The 24,283-nt window shown below is 46.0% G+C and overlaps 1 protein-coding gene across 2 annotated transcripts in view; it reads left to right on the plus strand.

Moving 5' to 3' along the window:
• The window catches only part of KDM4B (lysine demethylase 4B), a 250,925-nt gene that overhangs the window by 96,962 nt on the left and 129,680 nt on the right, over positions 1-24,283 (plus strand). For both annotated transcript variants that reach the window (XM_081941246.1, XM_081941247.1), the window contains exon 7: positions 11,015-11,064. In XM_081941246.1, coding sequence (XP_081797372.1) covers positions 11,015-11,064 — 50 coding nt within the window. The remainder of the gene's footprint in view (positions 1-11,014; positions 11,065-24,283) is intronic.

The following is a 24,283-nucleotide window of genomic DNA, read 5'->3' on the forward strand; positions in this document are numbered from 1 at the left end:
TGGGGAATTCTGGGAGTTGAAGTCCACAAGTCTTAAAGTTGCCAAGTTTGGACACCCCCGTTGTAGGCTATTCAGCGCGGGGTGGATTTCCCCCGGCCCCCCCAGATTTGCAGAGCCCTGCTTAAATAAATAAAAAAAAGGCATCCTTGATATTTATTCATGTGAGAGGTTTCTGTTTGTGAATAAGAAGCAGGCGAGCGAAATTGCTGCATGCTTGAAGGGTGCTATTTGTGCACTCACCTGTGTGGAGTCTCCGGTTGCCCCTGGCAACGCAGCAAATGATTAAATACAAAAAAAAAAAAAACCACCTGCCCTCGAATGATAAGGTAGAAGCTGGATCAGGAACAACAACAGCCCAGAGCCCAGCTCTGCGAGTTAATGATAATGGATGGGTACCGGTTATAGATAGAAGTCTAACATCTTGGCTGGCTTGACTCACGTAGCTTCAAGAAAATTCACTTATTCTTCAAAGGGACCGTAGGCTTAACATGCTTTTTTCCCCCTCCATCCTGTTTTTTTTAAGTGTTGGGAAAATATTTCACTTAGTGGGAAAGTCTGGTTAAATAAGCATCTTATTTGAAGCAGGCAGACGGTTCCGTTTCTTGAAATGAATAACAGAGTAACTTCCTTGGGGGGGAGGGGGGAATCCCTGTATTGATATCGCTCTGCTAAAATCACAGATCAATCCCAGTTTCACTTTGATTAGATCCAAGATTTTGCCCAGAATCCTTACATTCTTATGAACATGCTCTCCAACGGCTGTCTAGAAGAGAATTGCAGGAAAATCTATAGAAGAGACAGTTTAGTCTAGTGCAGTGATGGCGAACCTATGGCACGCGTGCCACAAGTGGCACGCAGAGCCATTTGTCGGCACGCGAGGCGCTGCCCTGTCAGCTGGCCAGCGCGCATGCGCACACTGGCCAGCTGAGTTCACCTTTTTAAAAGCCATTTTTCGCCCTACCCAGGCTCCAGAGGCTTTATAGGAGCCTGGGGAGGACGAAAAGAGCCTCCCCTGCCCCCCCGGAGGCTTCAGGGACCATCTGGAGGCTTCCCTGAAGCCTTCGGAACACTTAAAACGACCCTCCGAGCAAACCGGAAGGCACTTCCGGTTTGCCTCGGGGGGGGGAGGGTCTTTTCGCCCTCCCCAGGCTCCTATAAAGCTTCTGGATCCTGGGGAGGGCGAAAGAAGCATGTAAAAATGGGGTCGCGCGTTGTGCGTGCATGCGCACTGGGGGGGTCGCGCGTTGCATTATGGGTGCGGCACGCCCGCACACAACCCCCCTGCGCTCCCCCCTCTTGTGGCACGCGAGCCAAAAAAGGTTCGCCATCGCTGGTCTAGTGGTTAAGGCATCAGGCTAGAAAGTGGGAGACAGGGAGTTCAAGTGCTGCTATACACATGAAAGCCAACAGGGTGATTTGGGCCAGTCACCAGGAGACAGTGAATACTAGTCCCACCTTTAAGCATGAAAAGCGGCTGGATGACTTTGGGCCAGTCACCAGGAGACAGTTATTTCTAGTCCCGCCCTAGCCATGAAAGTCAGCTCAATGTCTTTGGGCCAATCACCGGGAAACAGTGAATTCTCCATAGTGGGGGGAAGAAGCATCCAGACTGGGTTGACTTCATCCGCTCTTTGATTGGACTGAGCCCGACAAGACCTTTAAGCCACGCCCCTGTTGCCAAGCAATCCCAGTTTCCACTCAGTCCATCAATTTGGACGGCTGTGTCATCCTAGTGTTCCAGTGGAATTTGTAAAATATTGGATTTAATTGTCAATGGAGTGGAAGCTTTAAATCAGCGCAGGAGCGCTCCGTCGCTCCCTTTAGAGGTTGAGCGATGAACCGCGGCATTTTTAAACAGTGAGTTCTAGTTCCACCTTAAGCATGAAAGCCAGCTGGGTGACTTAGGGCTAATCACCAGGAGACAGTGAGTTCTACTCCTGCTTTAGACATGAAAGCCAGCTGGGTGATTTTGGGCCAGTCACACTGAGATGGTGAAGTCTAGTTCGTCTTGGCCATGAAAGGCGGCTGGATGTCTTTGGGCCAATCACCAGGAGACAGTAAGTTCTAGTCCCACCTTAAGCATGAAAACCACCTGAGTGATTTTGGGCCAATCACCAGAAAACAGTGAGTTCTACTCCCTCATTAGCCGTGAATGCTGGCTGGGTGACTTTGGGCCAGTTCCTCTCTCTCAGCGCAACCCACCTTACAGGGTTGTTGTTGGGCAGAAAAGAGGAGGTTTGGATATGTTTTGCTGCCATGAGTATTTGTAAAAATAATAAAGGCAGGATATAAATGAATAAAACTCCTTATAAAACTTGATACTGACCCTGTGACACGGGTGCCATAGAAACCACAGGGATCAAAATGCAAAAGAATAATGTATATGTAAGTAGAAATGGTGTGTGTGTGTGTGTGTATGTATATGTATGCGTCTTTGTGGGTTTTCTTATGTATGTCTACACACACCAATTTATTTTTATTTATTAAATTTATGTATCTGTCCAACTCACACATAGGTGACGCCAGGCGACTTACAAAAATTTAAAAAACCCACCAGGTAGTAAAAACCGATCAACCCCACTTCCCTCTTCACCCCATGGAAACAGCAACACAATCAAACCAGCAATCAAATTTATATTAAAAAATCAGATAGCTGACAACATCTAGGACACTTGACTAATTCCCATGCTGAGCTTGTCAATCAGAAAGGTCGGCAGTTCGGCCGTTCAAATCCCTAGCATCGCGTAACGGAGTGAGCTTCCGTGACTTGTCTCAGCTTCTGCCAACCTAGCAGTTCGAAAGCATGTAAAAAATGCAAGTAGAAAAATAGGAACCACCTTTGGTGGGAAGGGAACAGCGTTCTGTGCGCCTTTGATGTATAGTCATGCCGGCCACATGACCACGGAGACGTCTTCGGACAGCACTGGCTCTTCGGCTTTGAAACGGAGATGAGCACTGCCCCCTAGAGTCGGGAACGACTAGCACATATATGCGTGGGGAACCTTTATCTTTATCTTTACCTTAGGACATCATCAGATATTCCTTCATCTAGATTAGACTGGGGTTTTTTTTAAAAAAAAAAGAAAGATAAAATTATATCTGCATTATTGCCAAGAGAAACATATGGACTGGTCCTCACGCTCACCAGGAATTAAACTAAAGTTGGTTTTTGTCTAAAAATGTACATCCCAATTTTTCTAGCGCATATGCACAGTTTATATAATATAATTGTCCTCCCCATTTCCATCAGAGCATCTACAGGTTTACACACCAATTTCTGAGTTCTGTAGCTATTCTTTGCTTTCACTTTTCAAGATTATGTCTAAATATTTGTTTTTTTTTTTTGTCTTGGAAAATTTGCAAGTACCCATTTCCCTTAAGCTTTTAGCAACCTAAGGCCAGGAGGTTTGATAATTATTTTATGTGTCTCCTCTTTTTAACAAAAAAGAGAGAAAATATCTATGTTAACTCTACCGCCTTCGTAAACCTCTTTTTCCCCCCTCTCCCTCCCCTCCAAGCACAAGGGGAATTTCAGACAAACTGGCAGAAAGAATCTTTCTGGGTATTTGAACATCTCTCTTGTTTTGACACCTCTCCTTGAGGTTAATGAGTGAACAGTTTGATCTTCCTTGACGTTTTGACTTTTTCCCTCCAAAGGCAGCCGGTTGTAGCTGTCTCTTCTGGAGCAGACGAGCCAAAATGCTTCGGTTAGTGTTTGGCAAGATGTAAGAAGAACAAGCACTGGAGAGAGATGAGAGTTGGTCCCAGGGTGTATAAAATGCTGGCTTGTTTGGGGCAGAATTAGTGAGATGTCAACATACCGTTGGGTGGTGGATGGAGTTTGGAGGCAGAGCTTCGGTTAAGGATTTCTGGGGGCTTCACAGGCAGCCTGGATTTTGTCTACACTTCTAAGCACTGTGATGGCGAAGGTGGCATGCGGAGTCCTATCTGCGGGCAGGCGAGCCATTGCCCCAACTCTGTTCTACTGTGCATATGTGTGCGCCTCCCGCTGGCCAGTCGATTTTCGGGTCTCTGCCCCACCTGCAGGGGCGGGCGCATGTGGGAGATGTGTGCGCAAGCACAGGGCGCAAGGGGGAAGCATGTGGGGGAAGCACAGGGGAGCAGGTCCCTCCCCCCCCGCACCCCATTTTTGGTCCCAGGAGATTTCAAGGAGGCCTGCTAGGCCCAAAACGGAGCACGAGGGGAGGGGGCGCAGGGTGTGGCGCACACGAAATGGTTAGCCATCACTGATCTAGCATTTAGCATAATGTTGGTTTACGGGGAGTTCTTGGCATACAGCCACAATTGAGCCCGAAGTTGACATTGATATGTGAGACATTGGTTAAGCGAGTCTTGCCCCATTTCACGACCATCCTTGCCACTGTTGTTAAGTGGATCGCTGCAGTTTTTGAGTTAGGAGCATGAATAGGGCTCTTCCCCCATTCACTTTGCTTATCAGAAGGTCGTAAAAGGGGGATCGCATGATCCTGGGACATTGCGACCGTCATAAATACGAATCGGTTGCCAAGCGGTGGCATTTTGAATTTTGTGACCACGGGGATGCCGCAACAGTGAAATGTGAACAACAGGCATAAACCACTTTTTTCAGTGCCATGGTAACTTCGATTGGTCACTAAACCAAGGGTTGTAAGTTGAGGACTGCCTAAACTGATCAGTTTCCTGACTTGGGACACAAACCTGCTCACCAGGCTTGGGCCTTCTCTCTGCCTTGAAGTGAGACTGCCTTCATTTCTCTCATCAGAAAAAGAACCTTGGTAGCTCATGGTGGAAATGTGGGATCCTTGATCCTCTCAACGCTTGGTTGTTTCCTTGCCGACATTTCATAACCCTACCAGGTAACATCGTCAGTTCTAGAAGGGAGCGGGGTTTGGTATACTGTTTACTCCAATGTTAAGCAACACCAAGAACCCTTTCAACAACACTTGAAGCCCCTTGTATGTGAACAGAGAGACCCACTCCCTACTAGCACTGATGATGTTACCTAGTCAGGCCATGAAACATCTGCAAGAAAACAACCAAGCTCAGAGAGCACCAGAGACACCAGGGTGTCCAAACTTAGGAACTTACCTTGCAGAATTAATTGCTGTGATTGTTGGATCAGTGGGTTTCCTTAGGCTCTACACAACACACACACACAATTTGTCAGAACTAGCACTGATGATGTTACCTACCAGTAGTTAGGATAATGAAGCATCTGTAAGAAAACAAGCAAGCTCAGAGAGCACCAAGGACCCCACCGTCTCTTCCTCCTCCTCCTCCCCCCCACAAACCCCACTCTCTTCTGGCACTGATGATGTTACCTAGTTGGGTAATGAGATGTCTGCAAGAAGTTAAGAGAGCTCCAAGGACCCCCACAGTTTGCTTTCTCTTCTTAATTTGAAAGAAAGCAGTAAATGCCCCCCCCCCCCTTCTGAGCAAGAGTATGCTGGTGGCTCTTAGCATGACTGGCAAAACTACAATTCCCCCCCCCCCCTTCCTGATTTTTAAACTCAATTAATGCAGTTTTCTGACTTCCTATCCAAGCTGCTGCGTACTAATTCCGTGGGACATCTCTCTAGAATTCAGTTAGGCACTTCTGCAAAGGATGATAACAGGGCAGCCACGTTCCCACAATATTAACTTCAACAGCCTCACAATTCAATTAATCTTATCTTTCTAACTCCCAATTACAGGCGGTAATTAAGTAAAAAATAGCATCCTAATCCAAAGAATGGCATTCATCGTCGACTGCCTCCTAACAGTGAATGCGCCCCAAACTTTCAACACATTCCCAGAAGAAATAGGATAGCTCCTTTCTTGCTAATCCACCAGAAGAAGGGCTTGGATCTGGACTAATTTATTCATTGTTTTATTTGCTTTATGTTAGTGAAAAATGGCTTTTAAAAAATTAAAATTCAAGGCAAGCAAAACAAAGAGAAGTTAAAAGTAATGTCCCAGCGCTCCTTTTCTGTCCATATTTTCTTTCTGGATCGCCCATTTAACATTAGCGCATGAGTTTGCTGATCGCTTCAGAGGAAAAACATCACTTTGATCTATAGAAAGATTGGGATATATCTTTTTTTTTTTTTTAAAAAAAGATCTTTGTTTCAAGAGTCTTTGTAGCTGTCAATGAAAGAGGCTTCTCCTATGGGAAACTCAGGAACTTACCAATAGAAGAGAAGATTTGTAGCTCAGGGTGGAGCTCTCTGAGCTTAGTGGTCTTCTTGCAGATGGTTCATGGCCCAATTGAGTAATGTCGCCAGTGCTAGAAGAGAGTGGGGTTTGAGGAGAGGAGGAGGAAGAGAAGAGGAAGAGGAAGGAGAGGAGGAAGAGAAAAGGAGAGGAAGAGAGGAGAGGAGGAGGAGAAAGGGAAGGAGAGGAGGAAGAGGAAGAGATGGAGAGGGAGGAGGAAGAGGAGGAGAGGGATGATGAGGAGGAAGAGGAAGAGAAGGAGAGGGAGGAGGAAGAGGTCGTCCTTGGTGCTTTCTGAGCTTCATGGTTTCACTGCCCAACTATGTAACATCATCAGGACAAGCCATATGTACAGTATGTAAACAGAGCAAACTCCACACACTCTTCTAGCACTGATCCATCTAGCACCACCAAGCCCATGTGCAACATCATCTGTGCTCAGTGGTGGGTTTCAAATTTTTTTGGAACCTACTCTGTGGGTGTGGCCTCCTTTGTGGGAGTGGCTTGCCGGCCATGTGACCTGGTGGGAGTGGCTTGGCAGTCATGTGACCAGGTGGGCATGGCTAACTTGGAAAATGTGGTGAAACTCACTTAACGATGCTCTTGCTTAGCAACCAAAATTTTGGGCTCAATTGTGGTCATAAGTTCTTTTTCTTTCTTTCTTTCATCTCTCTCTCCCACTTTCTTTTTTTCTTTTTCTTTTTTTCTCTCTCTCTGGCTCTTTCTCTCTCTCTCCCTCTCTGTCTCCCTCTGTCATTTTCTCTGGGTGTCTATCTGTCTGTCTCTCTCTCTGTATCTCTGTCTCTCTCTCCTCCTTCCCCCATCTCTGTCACTCTGTGTGTGTGTGTCTGTCTGTCTCTCACTCACTCTGTGTGTATGTGTGTGTGTGTGTGTGTCTGTCTCTGTCTCTCCCTCTGTCTCTCTCCCCTCCCTTCCTCTCTCTCTGTCACTCTGTGTATGTGGGTGTGTCTGTCTCTCACTCATTCACTTAATCACTCACTCTGTGTGTGTCTCTCTATCTTTCTCTCCCTCCCTCCCCCTCTCTGTCTCTGTGTGTGTGTGTGTGTGTGTGTCTGTCAGTCTCTCTGATTCCCTCCCTCACTCCCTCTCTCTGTCTGTCTGTCTGTCTCACTCACACACACACACTGTGGTCACCTTGTTGAGTGTTCCAATCACATTTGAAACACTCAACAACTGGCTTGCATTTATGGTATTTTGCAGCATTCTGCAGTCATAGGACCAAAATATATGCTTTTAACCATATATTTTGGTCCTATGACTGCAGAATGCTGCAAAATACCATAAATGCAAGCCAGTTGTTGAGTGTTTCAAATGTGATTGGAACACTCAACAAGGTGACCACAGTGTGTGTGTGTGAGTGAGACAGACAGACAGAGAGAGAGAGGAACAGAGAGGGAGTGAGAGAGGGAATCAGAGAGAGACTGACAGAGTCTGACAGAATCAGAGAGGTACTTTTAACTACCTGGCAGCGGCGTTTTTCCTTGAGGGGCTCCTCAGAACATCCTAAGACTTCGGAGGGAAGCCTCCAGCCCGGAGCAGGAGCAAAGCCCCTTTTCCAACTGGCCTTTCCTCGCTTGGAGGGCTTTGGAGGGAAGCTTCTGCATAAGCCCGGCCGAGTGACAACAAGTTCCCACCGTTACGAAGCCTCGGAGGCTGTAATTTTCTGAGCTGTGCGCGCCCGCTTTTTTTCCACGGCGTGGAGCAGCAGCGAGGTTTGTGTGGCCGGCAATCACTCCAAATGCCATCCGGGAAGACGAGGAACGTGAGGGGGGACCGTTGACGGCCTCCGCAATCATCGCTCGCCTCGCAGAGCCTCGTTGCTGCTCCACGCCGTGGAAAACAGGCGCGCGCGCACAGCTCAGAAAATTACAGCCTCCGAGACTTCGTAACGGCGGGAACTTGTTGTCACTCACCCGGGCTTCTGCAGAAGCTTCCCTCCGAAGCGTTCTGAGCCTCGGAGGCTGTAATTTTCTGAGCTGTGCGCGCCCGCTTTTTTTCCACGGCGTGGAGCAGCAGCGAGGTTTGTGTGGCCGGCAATCACTCCAAATGCCATCCGGGAAGACGAGGAACGTGAGGGGGGACCGTTGACGGCCTCCGCAATCATCGCTCGCCTCGCAGAGCCTCGTTGCTGCTCCACGCCGTGGAAAACAGGCGCGCGCGCACAGCTCAGAAAATTACAGCCTCCGAGACTTCGTAACGGCGGGAACTTGTTGTCACTCACCCGGGCTTCTGCAGAAGCTTCCCTCCGAAGCGTTCTGAGCCTCGGAGGCTGTAATTTTCTGAGCTGTGCGCGCGCGCTTGTTTTCCACGGCGTGGAGCAGCAGCGAGGTTTGTGTGGCCGGCAATCACTCCAAATGCCATCCGGGAAGACGAGGAACGTGAGGGGGGACCGTTGACGGCCTCCGCAATCATCGCTCGCCTCGCAGAGCCTCGTTGCTGCTCCACGCCGTGGAAAACAGGCGCGCGCGCACAGCTCAGAAAATTACAGCCTCCGAGACTTCGTAACGGCGGGAACTTGTTGTCACTCACCCGGGCTTCTGCAGAAGCTTCCCTCCGAAGCGTTCTGAGCCTCGGAGGCTGTAATTTTCTGAGCTGTGCGCGCGCGCTTGTTTTCCACGGCGTGGAGCAGCAGCGAGGCTCTGCGAGGCGAGCGATGATTGCGGAGGCTGTCAACGGTCCCCCCTCGCGTTCCTCGTCTTCCCGGATGGCATCCTGAGTCATTGCCGGCCTCGCAGAGCCTCGCTGCTGCTCCACGCCGTGGAAAACAGGCGCGCGCGCACAGCTCAGAAAATTACAGCCTCCGAGACTTCGTAACGGCGGGAACTTGTTGTCACTCACCCGGGCTTCTGCAGAAGCTTCCCTCCAAAGCCCTCCAAGCGAGGAAAGGCCAGTTGGGAAACGGGCCAGAAGACAAGGAACAGCAGTGGCGGCGGGGAGTCAGCCCCGATGCAAAAAAAAAACGCCAAGGGGGCGGGGCCGGAAATTACTTCCGGGTTCATTCTTCAACCGGTTCGCACGATCCGGTGCGATCCGGTAGAAACCCACCACTGTCTGTGCTGCAAAGGCAATGGGGTTTGCGGAGGGAGGAGGAGGAGGAGACTGTGGAGTTCTTGGTGCTTTCTGAACTTGATTGTATCTGATGATGTTACCTAGTTTGGTAATGAAACGTCTGAAAGAAAATAACCAAGCTCAGAGAGCACCAGGCCACCCCCACAAGAGCTTGACAAGGGAAGCCCATACATGCACAGAGAGGCCTTTTCTAATAACCATTTGTTCAGCGACCGTTCAGAGTGACAGGGCTGCTGAATGGATGGTAATTACAACTGGTCCTCAAAGTTTTGGCTGTTGTATCACACCCATCCCCCCAGTCATGTGATCTAAGTTCCTTAGATCCTTCTAGCACTGATGATGTTCCCTAGTTGGGTCATGAAATGTTTGCAAGAAGACAACCAAGTCAGGTGATCAAAGTTTGAGTGCTTTCTACAGGGGCATAGTCTTCTAAACTCTAGTGGACCGTGTTCTCGTCACTCATCATGTCCAGGCTTCCTCGGGAGGACAGGGGATGTTGTTTATTTATTTAAAACATTTAAATAGATAAACTCATTGATGTGTATGTGGGATAAACACATGTTGGAACCTCTACGTCTGTGTTTCTTTCCTTCATTTGGGATTTTCAAGAGGAAATAGAGAATAACTTCAGAGTGCCCAATACGGATTTTCTTCACCCTGAAACGGGATTTTCTGAGCTGATGCATTCAGTGGCAGAATGTCTTTTTCACACTGCTATAACAGTTTAGCCGCCCCCTTCGCTTTCTTTGCTCCTTGTTTGGGAAAGTGGGGCTCCGAACGAGAGGTTAATCTTCCATGATCCCGTGGGGTTTAAGATAACTGCAGGATCTGGTGTTCCAATATCTCAGGGGCTGCCACAAAGAAGAGGGGTCCATCTTATTTTCTAAAGTACCAGAAGGCAGGACACGAAGCAACGGATGGAAACTATTCAAGGAGAGAAGCAACCTCAAAATAAGGACAAATTTCCTAACAGTTAGAACAATTAGTCATTGGAACAACTTGCCTCCAGAAATTGTTTGTGCTCCAACATTGGAGATTGTTAAGAAGAGACTAGACAGCCATTTCTCTCTCTTTTTTTAAAAAAAAGTTTTTAAAAAAATTTTTTTTACAAACATATCGTTGTGTGAACAGTGTGGCACCGGAATGTCTTACATTTTAGTACAAATAAAACAATATTCTTCATATTTAATACAGTTGACAATCTTACAGAGTTTTAGTAATAATACACATATATTGTTGAACTATAATCTTTCATTTTTGATTATTCAATATTTCAGTATGTTATTTTTATGCCAATCTCCATATTCTAAATGTCACTCCTTTTACTACGAATAAAATATTAACAATCATATTAGTTATGTTTAACAGACTTATATACTGTAGTTCTAATAGTAATACACGGATTTATATTAAATTCTAATCGTCCATTGTTTGTCCCCTTTCTAATTTTTAGTTTAGTCAGCCATTTCTCTGAGGTGGTGTAGGGTTTCCTGCTTAGGCAGGGGGCTGGACTAGAATATCCTCCCAGGGTCCCTCCCAACTCTCTTATTATCTTACTCATGTTTGAAATAATGATTAGAGAAGGGAGGAGATGTTTTGATAGGGGAAAACTTTGGCTGGTGGGTTGTGAAGGGCAGTGAACAAACTTCCGCCAATAGATTCCTAATGAATCGATTTGGGAGCTGAAATTCTAGGCTTAATTTTTCTGATGAGTTTTCCTTTCCTTTGCCAGGTATGCTATACCTCCAGAACACGGCAAGAGGCTGGAAAGACTGGCCAAAGGTAAGATCATTCCACACATCAAAGGGGTTGACTTTGGGCGCCTGCTCAAGGACTAATTGGGGGCCAATGAATCAATAATGTTATGCAAGATTTGATGCTACGTAAGCTGAGAATATGCCTGAAGCTGTGTGTGATGATTGTGATCGCTTCTGTGTGAGGGGCATCCATTGTGGTACTCTGTGACCAGTTCACATATCCTGCCTTCTAAAGTTAGCCATTGTGGTTTCTCTCCTAAGCCTTATAGTTTAAAGGTGTTTTTAACCTGTGATCCGCGGAAGGGTCTGATGTCATTAAAAGGGGTCTGCAAAGGCTTGAAGAAAATATGATTTCAATCTTCAGCTAAGACTTGGGGGTTCGTGGCCACAAAAGTTATTTAAAGTTATTTTTAAATCAAAGTTATTTAAAGTTATTTAAGACACTGAGCTTGTCGATCAGAAAGGTCGGCAGTTCAGCAGTTTGACTCCCTAGCGCCGCATAACAGAGTGAGCTCCCGTGACTTGTCCCAGCTTCTGCCAACCTAGCAGTTCGAAAGCACGTAAGAAATGCAAGTAGAAAAACAGGGACCACCTTTGGTGGGAAGGTAACAGTGCTCCATGCAGCTTCGGCGTTGAGTCATGCCGGCCACAAGACCACAGAGACGTCTTCAGACAGTGCTGGCTCTTCGGCTTTGAAACGGAGATGAGTACCGCCCCCTAGAGTTGGGAAAGACTAGCACCTACAGTGGGGCAAAAAAGTATTTAGTCAACCACCAATTGTGCAAGTTCTCCCACTTAAAAAGATGAGAGAGGCCTGTAATTGGCATCATAGGTAGACCTCAACTGTGAGAGACAAAATGTAAAAAAAAAGACCAAACAATCACATTGGCTGATTTGGAAAGAATTTATTTGCAAATTATGCTGGAAAATAAGTATTTGGTCAGTATCAAAAGTTCATCTCAATATTTCGTTATATATCCTTTGTTGGCAATGACAGAGGTCAAACGTTTTCTGTAAGTCTTCACAAGGTTGGCACATACTGTTGCTGGTATGTTGGCCCATTCCTCCATGCAGATCTCCTCTAAAGCAGTGATGTTTTGGGGCTGTCGCTGGGCAACACGGACTTTCAACTCCCTCCAAAGGTTTTCTATGGGGTTGAGATCTGGAGACTGGCTAGGCCACTCCAGGACCTTCTTACGAAGCCACTCCTTTATTGCCCGGGCAGTATGTTTGGAATCATTGTCATGTTAAAAGACCCAGCCACGTTTCATCTTCAATGCCCTTGCTGATGGAAGGAGGTTTGCACTCAAAATCTCACAATACATGGCCCCATTCATTCTGTCCTGTACACGGATCAGTCGTCCTAGTCCCTTTGCAGAAAAACAGCCCCAAAGCATGATGTTGCCACCCCCGTGCTTCACAGTAGGTATGGTGTTCTTTGGATGCAACTCAGCATTCTCTCTCCTCCAAACACGACGAGTTGTGTTTCTACCAAACAATTCTATTTTGGTTTCATCTGACCATATGACATTCTCCCAATCCTCTTCCGGATCATTCAAATGCTCTCTAGCAAACTTCAGATGGGCCCGGACATGGACTGACTTAAGCAGGGGGACACGTCTGGCACTGCAGGATCTGAGTCCCTGGCGGCGTAGTGTGTTACTGATGGTAGCCTTTGTTGCGTTGGTCCAAGCTCTCTGCAGGTCATTCACTAGGTCCCCCCGTGTGATCCTGGGATTTTTGCTCGCCGTTCTTGGGATCATTTTGAGCCCACGGGGTGAGATCTTGCGTGGAGCCCCAGATCGAGGGAGATTATCAGTGGTCTTGTATGTCTTCCATTTTCTAATTATTGCTCCCACAATTGATTTGTTCACACCAAGCTGCTTGCCTATTGCAGGTTCAGTCTTCCCAGCCTGGTGCAGGTCTACAATTTTGTTTCTGGTGTCCTTTGACAGCTCTTTGGTCTTCACCATAGTGGAGTTTGGAGTGTGACTGTTTGAGGTTGTGGACAGGTGTCTTTTATACTGATGACAAGTTCGAATGGGTGCCATTGATACAGGTAATGAGTGCAGGACAGAGGAGCCTCCTAAAGAAGAAGGTACAGGTCTGTGAGAGCCAGAAATCTTGCTTGTTTGTAGGTGACCAAATACTTATTTTCCAGCATAATTTGCAAATAAATTATTTCCAAATCAGCCAATGTGATTGTTTGGTCTTTTTTTTTACATTTTGTCTCTCATGGTTGAGGTCTACCTATGATGCCAATTACAGGCCTCTCTCATCTTTTTAAGTGGGAGAACTTGCACAATTGGTGGCTGACTAAATACTTTTTTGCCCCACTGTAGATGCGAGGGGAACCTTTACCTTTTACCTTGGTGAAGAAAACTTTGAGAACTTTATGGCATTGTGCTAATCCAGCCAATAATTGGGGAAAACCCCCACAGTTTAAATACAGGGGTCCCCAGCTTCATGTGTCCATGTGTCGTAAGACATAAAACCATTCTCCCTGGTCAGTGGAAAACTGACCATAATTTTAACCTAGGACTGCCTACTGTTGACCTCACCCCATTCCTAGGAGGTCCGTAAAGGGGGCGTGGATAAGCGCACCAGTGCGCCTACCGTCCCTGCCCTACTGTCTACATCAGTTTTTCTCAAACTTGGTGACTTTAAGTCCTGTGGACTTCAACTCCCAGAATTCTGGGAGTTGAAGTCCACAGGACTTAAAGTCGCCAAGTTTGAGAAACACTGGTCTACATTGATTCGTACCCATTGACTGTGTTCATATTTATGTTTATACTTACACCTGTTATCTTTTACATGTTTGACAAACTAAAATAAATAAAAATGAAATAAACCATTTTCCCCATGGACCGGGGGAAGAGAATGGTTTCACACACTTCCACACGTGCGCAGATGAAGCCGGATCTGTGGGAAACAGTTTCCCCATGGAACCGGTCCCTGGTGCCCAAAAGTTTGGGGGCCACTGGTTTAATACACAGTATTTTTACTGGGAGCAGTCCTGAATTTCTGCTTGGGAAAAAATTACTTACAAGTGAAACGCTTCTATCAAAAGGATGATAATTTATCTGTCTTAAATTCAATAGGTTTCAATTTTCTTCCGTCACGCATAGACTTTTGTCTTAGTGCCCTTTTGCCTTCTTAACAGTTGTTAAGAATATAACTCTGAGTAGCTGTTCTATTACACCTGACTTCTCTATTCTTCAAAAAAATCAAGATAAAGTGAGCGCCAAGGAGAAATAGCAGAAGACTCACTTAAAAGAGCTTATGCCATATTTTTATAATATAGACCTCAATGGAAGCTTCTTCTTCTTCTTCTTTATGAAATGAGGCCCAGGGCCATTTACAATGTTTAAGACTAGCACTTTGACTCGGGCTAAACAGAATCGCTATTAACTATAGGTAGTCCTTGACTTACGACCACAGCTGAGCCCAAAATTTCCATTGCTAAGCGAGAGAGTTAAGTGAGTTTTGACTCATTTTGCCACCTTTCTCGCCACAGTTGTTGAGTGAGTCACTGCAGTTGTTACCAACGCGGTGGTTGAGTGAATCTGCCTTCCCCGTTGACTTTGCTTGTCAGAAGGTCACAAAAGTTGGATCCCATGACTCCAGCAACCGCCATAAATATGAACCAGTTGCCAGGATTCTGGATTTGGATCACATGACCACGGGGATGCTGCAACAGCCATAAGTGTGAAAAGTGGTCATAAGTCACTTTTCTCAGTGCCATTGTAACTTCCAACGGTCACTAAATGAAATGTTGCAGGTCAAGGACTACTCATAATACGTGTTCTCTAAACAGCTGCATTTTCCCTTCTTGATTTTCAGTAGCCATGAGATACAGACCATGGGTGAAGCCTAACTCCTGACTCTTACCTAACTGACTATTTTCTTTTTTGGGGGTGGGGGGAATGAACAATAAAAAGGCAGGCAGTTAGTTATTGAGCTGCCCCTTCAATGTCAAATAAATAGAAAAAATACAGGAGGTGTCCGGATGAAAGAAAGCATCACGCCCGTCTCTTAGGAAGCCATTCCCTCCGGCGACATTGCACCAAATAGAAATAACATATTGAAAACCAGTGACTGGAAAATGAGAGCTGCAAACCAATTTTTTTATTCATACCATTTTCTCTTGGTCATATGTCAAGCTTTTACAAAAACCGGCATTTCCGCCAGCGTAAAAATCTCCATAAATCCCGATTGCCCATAAGAAGAGGTAAAGGCGGTATGTTGTGTTTCAAAATAGGGTTTGGAAGTCTTGGGTTAAACCGAATCTGGGGGATATGATTTCTTTTGCTGTCCACCTCCCTTTGTTTTTGGAAGTGAATGTACTGTATCGGAATCATTTGCTCAAGATAGGTGGTTTTGCTACTAGTTGATCGATCTGGAAGTGGATGAGGATGTTGTATTTGGAGAAAAATAGGAGCCCTTTCCTAGAAGAGAATATTTGTCGTTCAGGATTGAACGGTGAGGTCCTTGGTGTTCCCTGAGCTTGGGTGTTTTCTGGCAGACGTTTCATAACCCAACTAGATAATGTCATCAGTGCTAGACAGGAGTAGGGTTTAGTATACGTTTTACTCAAACAGTAAACAACAGCCTAAGCTAGGAACCACCACTACGCACATAGGGAAAGCCACTAGTATAGTGTTGGAGAACCTTTTCGGCACAAAGTGCCAAAACAGGAGTGCACATGCACATGCCAGAAACTAGAAGAGTAGCCACCCGGTGCGCATGCGCACGCCAGGTAGATGACCTTCTGGTTTCCAGTGCACGCATGCGCGATGACCAGCTGGTCTTCATGTGTGCATGTGCCAGAACCCAGAAGACCAGGTGGCTGGTGCGCATGCATGCACCGGAAACCGGAAGATCATTTTCCCAGCACGCGCATGCACATCGGGCAGCTTGCCTTCCGGTTTCTGGCGCTCCCGCTTGCGTTAAGACCAGCTGGCTGGTGTGCCGGAACCCAGCAGAGCAACGGGCGACAGCTTGTGTGCCCGGAGAGACGGCTCTGTGTGCCACTTCCGGCACATGTGCCATAGGTTCACCGTCAGGCATTAGTATGTAAAAAGAGACAAAACCCCAGTGCCTTCCACTGCTTAATTGTCTTCACTATCAGGAAATTTCTCCTTAATTCCAGGTTGCTTCTCTCCTTGGTTAGTTTCCACCCATTGCTTCTTGTCCTGCCCTCGGGGGCTTGGGAGAATAGCTTGACTCCCTCTACTCAATACAGTACAATAGCAGAGCTGGAAGGGACCTTGGAGGTCTTCTAGTCCAACCCCCTGCCTAGGCAGGAAACCCTATACCGTTTCAGACAAATGGCTATCCAACATCTTCATAAAGACTTCCAGTGTTGGGGCATTCACAACTTCTGGAGGCAACTTTTGTTCCACTGATTAATTGTTCTGTCAGGAAGTTTCTCCTCAGTTCCAAGTTGCTTCTCTCCTTGATTAGTTTCCACCCATTGCTTCTTGTTCTGCCCTCAGGTGCCTTGGAGAATAGCTTGACTCCCTCTTCTTTGTGGCAACCCCTCAAATATTGGAAGACTGCTATCATGTCACTCCCCTAGTCCTCCTTTTCATTAAAAACAAGAGTGGCATTTACTGCCACTTGGCTTTCTATAGTTTTATACCTGGAAATTGCTGACTAAGCCATCCCACATTAATCTGGATCGCCTGCTGTATATCTCACCTCCATCAGGGATGAACGTAAGCTTTTCCCCTTGGTAAGGAGTTAGCTAGCAAAACCAGGATTGCACTATATCGAAATTAGTTAATGTTACAGATGTTACATGGGATATTAAAAAAAAACAAAAAACAAGCCCAGAAGATTGAAAATGTACTCTTCTTATTTCAGAAGATGTAGCCGAGCTCCTAATTCTGCTAAAATCCCATTTTGATTAAAAGGACAATTGAGAAGGTCATAATTTTCTTAAGGATTAGTGTAATATTTTTCGGAACCCAGTCTTATCCTAGCCTCTCAGCTCTGCTTGTGACAACAGCAACCAGTTGCTACGGTAATTTGATTCCATAGATTTAACACATACACGTGTCTGTAGCCACTGGTCTTTACAGAGCGAGAGAGCCAGAGAGTTTAAACTAATTTGTATGAGAACGGATCCTGCTTTCTCCAAATCTATCAATGCTCCAAATAAGATTGTGAGATAGGAGAAGGGAGATGGCTGCGTTTATGTGCTTGTATTGCTCACAGTTGTAAGGGTGGATTCACATTAAAGCCTCTTTACTGCGGTGGGTTCCATATTTTGATCTTAATTATTATTCCACATAGCAAGGAGAAGCAGGGAGGGTCAAATGGATTCTTTTATCCAAACAAAAGAATATATTTAACTTCGTTTCTGTTTGGAAATTGCTTCTGGATTTTGTGCTTGCAATGAAAAAAAGAAAGAGAAGAAACTTCAATTTTGTTTTTACTAATGAGATAGGCTTGTTGTTACAGAAATGTACTGTTGTGTAAAAGCAAAAAGTTGAGGTTGCGATGTTGTTACCTTCTATTGTGCTAAATAGAGTTGGAAACCGATGCCTTTTCCTTTCCTTTTCCCTCTTTACACAATATTTCTCTTTTTCCCTCTCCTTCCTCCTAGTTTTCTTTTCCTTTTTTGAATTTCCCTTTGCATTTTAAATGTTGATCAACGAATGCGAACGTGAAACCGAAGAGAGAGGAGGAGGGGGAATGGCTGTGTTGTGCGCTTGGTGTGGCCCACAGTTCGTAAGGATGAATTAACCTTAAAGTCTGTTTACCACAGTGGCTTTCCTATATTTCGATCTTAATAATAAATTCCCCAGCTGCATTTGGAAGTTTTAGGAGATACGGTGCGGCACTGTCTTGGAGAAGAAACGGAACCTAACATTATAACCCCACACTTTCCCCGTGCTGCAAAGTTGCTCAGAACGTAGCATAAGCTTGCAAGTAATGCGCAAAATGAATAGCTGAGCTCTAAATGGGCGCACTGGGAGGGTGGCGGAACCCGTGGAGGGAACCGTTAATGGGCTGCCACGTTATTGGTGCTAATCACTTAAAATGCGCTCCTTTATTAGGAGCTTTAATGAGAGCCACTTAAACTGTGCATTAAAAAGAGGAACTGCAGAGAAGGACGGTGAGCTGGGTGGCAGGCACTCGTAAGTCTAATTGAAATGCTTTTAGTACAGGGAGAAAAAAGTTGCCAGAAGCCAGTAATTCTTTGCACTTAAAAAAAAAACACCACAACCCTCTTATCACGTAGCATCGATTAATGTTTTGTTGTTCGAGGCTTGGAATTATATTTTATTTTTGTAAGCTTTCTTCCCCTTTCCCCTCCATGTCCATTCCTCACCCTACTTTTATCAGAATAACAGCTGGAAGGGACCTTGGAGGTCTTCTAGTCCAACCTCCTGCTCAGGCAGGAAACCCTAAACCACTTTAGACAAATGGTTGTCCAGTCTCTTCTTGAAAACTTCCAATGTTGGAACATTTCCAACTTCTGGAGGCAAGTAGTTCCACTGCTTAATTGTTCTCACTGTTAGGAAGTGTCTCCTTAATTCCAGGTTGAAACTCTCCTTGATAAGTTTCCATCGGTTGCTTCTTGTCCTGTCTTCAGGTGCCTTGGAGAACAGGTTGGCCCCCTCTTCTTTGTGGCAGCCCCTCAAATATTGGAAGACTGCTATCATGTCACCCCTAGTCCTTCTTTTCTTTAAATTCCTCAAACAGAAATCTCCCATTTTTCTGGACTCCAGGCAGCTCTCAACTTATGACCAAAAGTGAGACCAGTATTGCTAAGTAGGGTGGTTATTAAATGAGTCATGCCTGATTTTTACAACCTTTTTGTTACGACTATAAAGAAAATCACTGCAGTTGTTAGGTGAATCATGCAATCATTAAATGAATCCAGCTTTCCCCCATTGTCAGAAGCCATCTGGGTACATTGCAGATGATAATCACATGACCCCAAGATGCTGCAATCCCCCCCCAAAAAAAACTCCTGCCAGTTGCCAAGCACCTTTTTAATTTTAATCACATGAACGTAGGGATGCTGTGATGGCCGTAAGCGTGAGGACTGGCCATAGGTCAGCACTTTTTTCAGTGCTGTTGTAGCTTCAGATGGTCATTAAATGAATTATTCTAAATTGAGGACTGTGGTCTTGATCACTTAGCAATAGACCAGTGCGTAGGGAGTGGCTGCATGAAGAACAGCCGTTTCCTAAAAAGCTTTAAAAAGAAAAAGAAAAGAAGGAAGAATCTTAAGATCAGAGAAGTGATCTCACAACGCAGGCTACTTTAAAAAAGAAAACATTTAGAATAGAATAGAGCTGGAAGGGACTTTGGGGGTCTTCTAGTCTAGCCTCCTGCTCAAGCAGGAGACCCTACACCATTTCAGATAAATGAGTGTCCAGTCTCCTTTTGAAAGCCTCCAGTGAGGAAGCACCCATAATTTCTGGAGGCAAGCTGTTCCACCGGTCAATTGTCCAAAAGTACACATCTAGACTAGGTTAGGCCAGGCTTAATAGCGGTGATTGTGAAAGGGATCTTGGAGTCTTAGTGGACAACCAGCTAAATATGAGCCAGCAGTGTGCAGCGGCAGCCAAAAAAGCTAATGCAATCCTAAATTGTATTAACAGAGGGATACAATCAAGATCAAGTGAGGTACTAACACCACTCTATAAGGCCTTAAACCTCACCTAGAATACTGCATCCAGTTTTGACTGCCATTTGTCAGAAATGGTGTAGGGCAGGGGTGTCCAAACTTGGGAACTTTAAGACTTGTGGACTTCAACTCCCAGAATTCCCCAGCCAGCATGGCTGGCTGGGGAATTCTGGGAGTTGAAGTCCACAAGTCTTAAAGTTCCCAAGTTTGGACACCCCTGGTGTAGGGTCTCCTACTTGGGCAGGGGTTGGACTAGATGACCTACAAGGTCCCTTCCAACTCTGTTAATCTCTTAATCCTCAATGTTAGGAAGTTTCTCCTTAATTCCAGGTTGCCTCTCTCCTTGATTGATTTCCAACCATTGTTTCTTATCCTGCCATCTGGTGCTTTGGAAAATAATTTGACCCCCTCTTCTTTGTGGCAGCCCCTCAAATACTGGACCACTGTTGTGATGTCACCCCTAATTCTTCTTTTCTTTAGATTAGCCAAACCTAAAACCTGCAGCTGTTCGTTATATCTTTTCGTCTCCTGGCCTTTGATCATCTTAGTTGCTCTTCTCTGAACTTTTTCCAAAGTCTCAACATCTTTTGTGTAATGTGGTGACCAAAACTGGATGCAGTTATTCCAGGTGTGACCTTACTAGGGTTTCATAAAGCGCCTCTAATACTTCACATGATCTTGATTCTATACCTCTGTTTATAACAACCCAGGATCGTATCTGCTTTTTTGGCGGTGGCTCATATTCAAGCGATCATCCACTAAAACTCTTAAGGCCCCTCTCACAGTTACTGTTTTTGAGCCAGGTCTCACCTGTCCTTTGATTTTTTCCTGCCTAAATGCAAAACTTTGCTTTTTTTCCATATTCAAAATCCATTTTGTTGGATAGAGCCCATCTGTAAGCTTTCCCCCCTCCACCTCCAAATAAAATGGATCCTTCCTTCTCCTTTTTTAAATCACCTGTCTACGCTGCTCTGTACTAGCTTGAACACCTGGTCCAAAAGTCAGTATGTCTCTCCAGCAGCCACTTGAATTCCAAATGGGTTAATTCTGCCTTGGCGTTAGCTTTACTTTGACATGGGATCTGATGAGACCCTGCTTTTTTTATTTATAATATTTTTGAGTGGGAAGGAAAATCCTATTAAAGAAAACATTCCCCAGCGGGTCCTTTACAGGAGCCTCGGCCTATAATTCTCTCACCTCTAACAGTCCCGGTCAATGCTGCATAATCATTTAAAGTGAAGAGATTAAAAAGGGGGGAGGGGGGAAGCAAGAATGCAGATATGTCAAGAACACCTGTTCCACAACAACTAGAAGAACCTAGAATGCTATTATGGAATTCCTTTTAATTTTTTTTTTAAAAAAGAAATGACAGAAAAGTAGACCCAGTCTCCACATTAAACCCTCACATTGTAGGGTCCTTGGGGAATAGATCAAAATTTTCCTGATTGATAAGATCAACAGCAATAAAATTCATATAACGGGCAGGGTTGTTTTCCCTTCCTTTGCACAAGGTGAATCTGTAAGGCGATGCCTGTCTTCTTCCTGATGTTCAGCCACATGTTTTCTCATTTCTTTAGTTTCCGTGACCGTCCACTTCGATAGGGGAGAATCTGGGGGGGTTGAACAAGCGTTAAAAAAACATCAGAAGAAGAAGCAAGCTCCGTTGGGCTGTTGGGCTTTTCGGAAGCCACTGTTTGCACACCCCGCTACAGAGCATCGCCCACAAGGAGGAGGAAGCACTGAAAAGAAGGATAAAATAATCTTTTAAAGATGTGGAACATGCCGTTCCTCTTTGGAAAAGTGAAGCCAGCAAAGCATCTGATTAGAAGAGGCAGAAAAAAGGGCCAGATTGCACGCTGAATGCAACGGGGCTGTAGCACATGGAGTGATAAGATTGACATACCAGATTAAAAATCAAGAATCCAGTAACACCTTTTCTGACTTAAGAGGTTGGATTGAAAGGCAAAAGCTTTTGGGAGCACTGAGCTCTGTAGTGGGGCGCGCAGACCGTGCCTTCAAAAAGGCTTCTTCTTCTCTTTCTGATGTTTTTAACTTACGCGAGTCCCTTCCCGCCCAAGATACGTCTAATAACGTTTGTCACCATGGATTAACACAGCTCTCCTACGACAACAGTGCCAACAGTATTGGGGGTCTGTCATCATACCCCACAAAAAATACAAGAACGTTCCTGCCGGATCAGAGTGATGGACCATCTTTGCTATCTTCTGATCTAGCAGAGTTTGATGTGGAGACCCTAGAACCGTGATGGCGAACAGGTGGCACACGGAGCTTTCACAGCAGCCATCATCCCAGCCTACCATGCGCGCACACCTCCCACCGGCCGGCTGGTCTTTGGGCCACGAGGGCGCATGCGGGAGGGACGCTCGCATTGTATTTTGGGGGCTCACACAGTGGCCACACACCCTGTTTTGGCTTCCAGGTTGGTGCAGGAGGCATTCCAGGGCAAAAACGGGGCATGGGGGGGAACGCGCCCCCCCCCACCGGTAGTCCCATTGGCTTTCAGGTTTGCCCCATTTTGGGCCTGGAAGACCACCTGCACCAATTTGGAAACCAAAAAATGGGCAAAGGAGAGGCGGGGTGCATAGTGGGGGTGTTGGGTCATGCATATGCGGGGGGGGGGGTCGGCATATTGCATTATGTGTGTGTGCACGCCCGCTTTCAGCACACGATGACAAAAAGAATAGCCATCACTGCCCTCGAAAGAGTGCGAAGAAAAGCCCCCATAACCTTTAAAGACCTGGAGGGTAGAAGATTCAATGAAAAAGTTGTAGAAACTGGGTATGTCTAGTGACTCTAGTCCAGGGGTCGGCAACTTTAAACTTTAAACACTCAAAGAGCCATTTGGACCCGTTTCCCACAGAAAAGAAAACACTGGGAGCCCCCTGTTCAATTCTGGAGCTGACCGGAAGTTCAGTTCCCCCACCATAGACTCTCCTCCTAGTGCGGCGTCCTTTTTCCTCTACCTGTCATAACCGAAAGCAACTGGAAAACCCTCCCCTTGCCATAGAGTCTTCTCCTGGCACACTGTGCTTCCCCCCCCCCACACCATCTGGCCACCGGAAGCTCCTCTCAAAATTGTGGTGCTGACCGGTGATGGAGCCGCAAAGGGAGGAAAGAGCCACATGCGGCTCCAGAGCTGCAATTTGCTGACCCCTGCTCTAGTCTTAATGAAGAGAAGGACACTGGTTGCAGTCTTCCCCTACAGGTAGTCATTGACTAACAATGCTTCATTTAGTGACCGTTCAAAGTTACGACAACACTGGGGAAAAGTGACTTACGACCATTTTTCACCCTTAGGACCGTTGCAGCATCGCCATGGTCACGTGAATCACAGTCAGATGCTTGACAACTGGCTCACATCTAGGAAGGTTGGCGTGTCGCTGAGTCACGTGATCCCCTGTTGTGACTTTCTGACAAGCAAAGTCAGCAAGGAAATCCCGGATTCCCTTAACAACCGTGTCACTCATAGAACAGCGGCAGTGATTCACTTAACAAATGCGGCAAGAAAAACTCACTTAACCAATTTCTCACTGAGCAGCATGAAGTTTGGCCTCAATTGTGGTCATATGGTGGACTACCTATATTTGAGGAGCTGTCACAGAGAAGAGGAGATCAAGCTATTCTCCAAAGCCCTTGAGGGCAGGACAAGAAGCAATGGATGGAAACTAATCAAGAGAGAGAAGCAACCGAGAGCAAAGGAGAAATTCCCTGACGGGGAGAACTTAAAACCAGTGGAAGGACTCGTCTCCAGAAGCTGGAGGTTTTCAAGAAAAGATCGGGCAACTCTTTTGTTTGGGGTGGTATAAAGGTTCCTGCCTTGAGGGTTGGACTAGAAGACCTCTGGACCCCTTCCAGCCCTGTGATTCTATGAAAATGATCTGCAGAGAGGATCCAGAGTCCTCTCAAAAGGCTCGTGGCCTCTACAGAGTCTCTTGCTGAAGAATCCAAGTGGGAGAATCTTCTAGCACAGGGATGGCAAACCTTTTCAGCATCGAATGCCCAAACTGGAACATACGTTCATGTGTGAGCACCAAAGTGCCGGAAACCCGAAGACCAACTGGCCAGTGAGTGCGTGCCTGTTTCCTGAGAACCTTTGGCTGCCTTTCGGGCTGTTTTCAGGCAGTTTTCTGGGCTGTTTTTCAGGCTATTTTGGGCTGGTTTTGGGGTCAAAAACGGCCGTTTTTGGCTGTTTTTCGGGCCATTTACCAGTGCTTCAGTGCCTGCGAAGACCAGCTGGCCATGCACACAAAGAGGGCTCTGTGTGCCACCTGTGACACGCGTGCCATAGGTTTGCCATCACAGTTCTAGCATTTGCGATCCATTTGTAGGTTTGTTGAGGCGGTTGTTTCAGGAAGGAGAGAACGGTGGGGACGATAAAACCTTTGACTGTTTTCCCTTCTTGGCTGAGTCAAGGGCGAGGGCCAAAGGGAAGCCCTCCCTTTAATAATAGCCAGTTTCCCAACTCTAGGATTGCGCGAGTCAAAGCGAATTTGTTGTGTCCTGCACAATAGATTTTTTTTTTTTTAAAAAAAATCCTTTTCTGCGTTCAGCATGAAGAGCTAAGGCCGGGTTT

This window comes from Natrix helvetica (assembly GCF_964273705.1).
Source record: "Natrix helvetica genome assembly, chromosome: 1".
NCBI classification, from domain to species: domain Eukaryota; kingdom Metazoa; phylum Chordata; class Lepidosauria; order Squamata; family Natricidae; genus Natrix; species Natrix helvetica.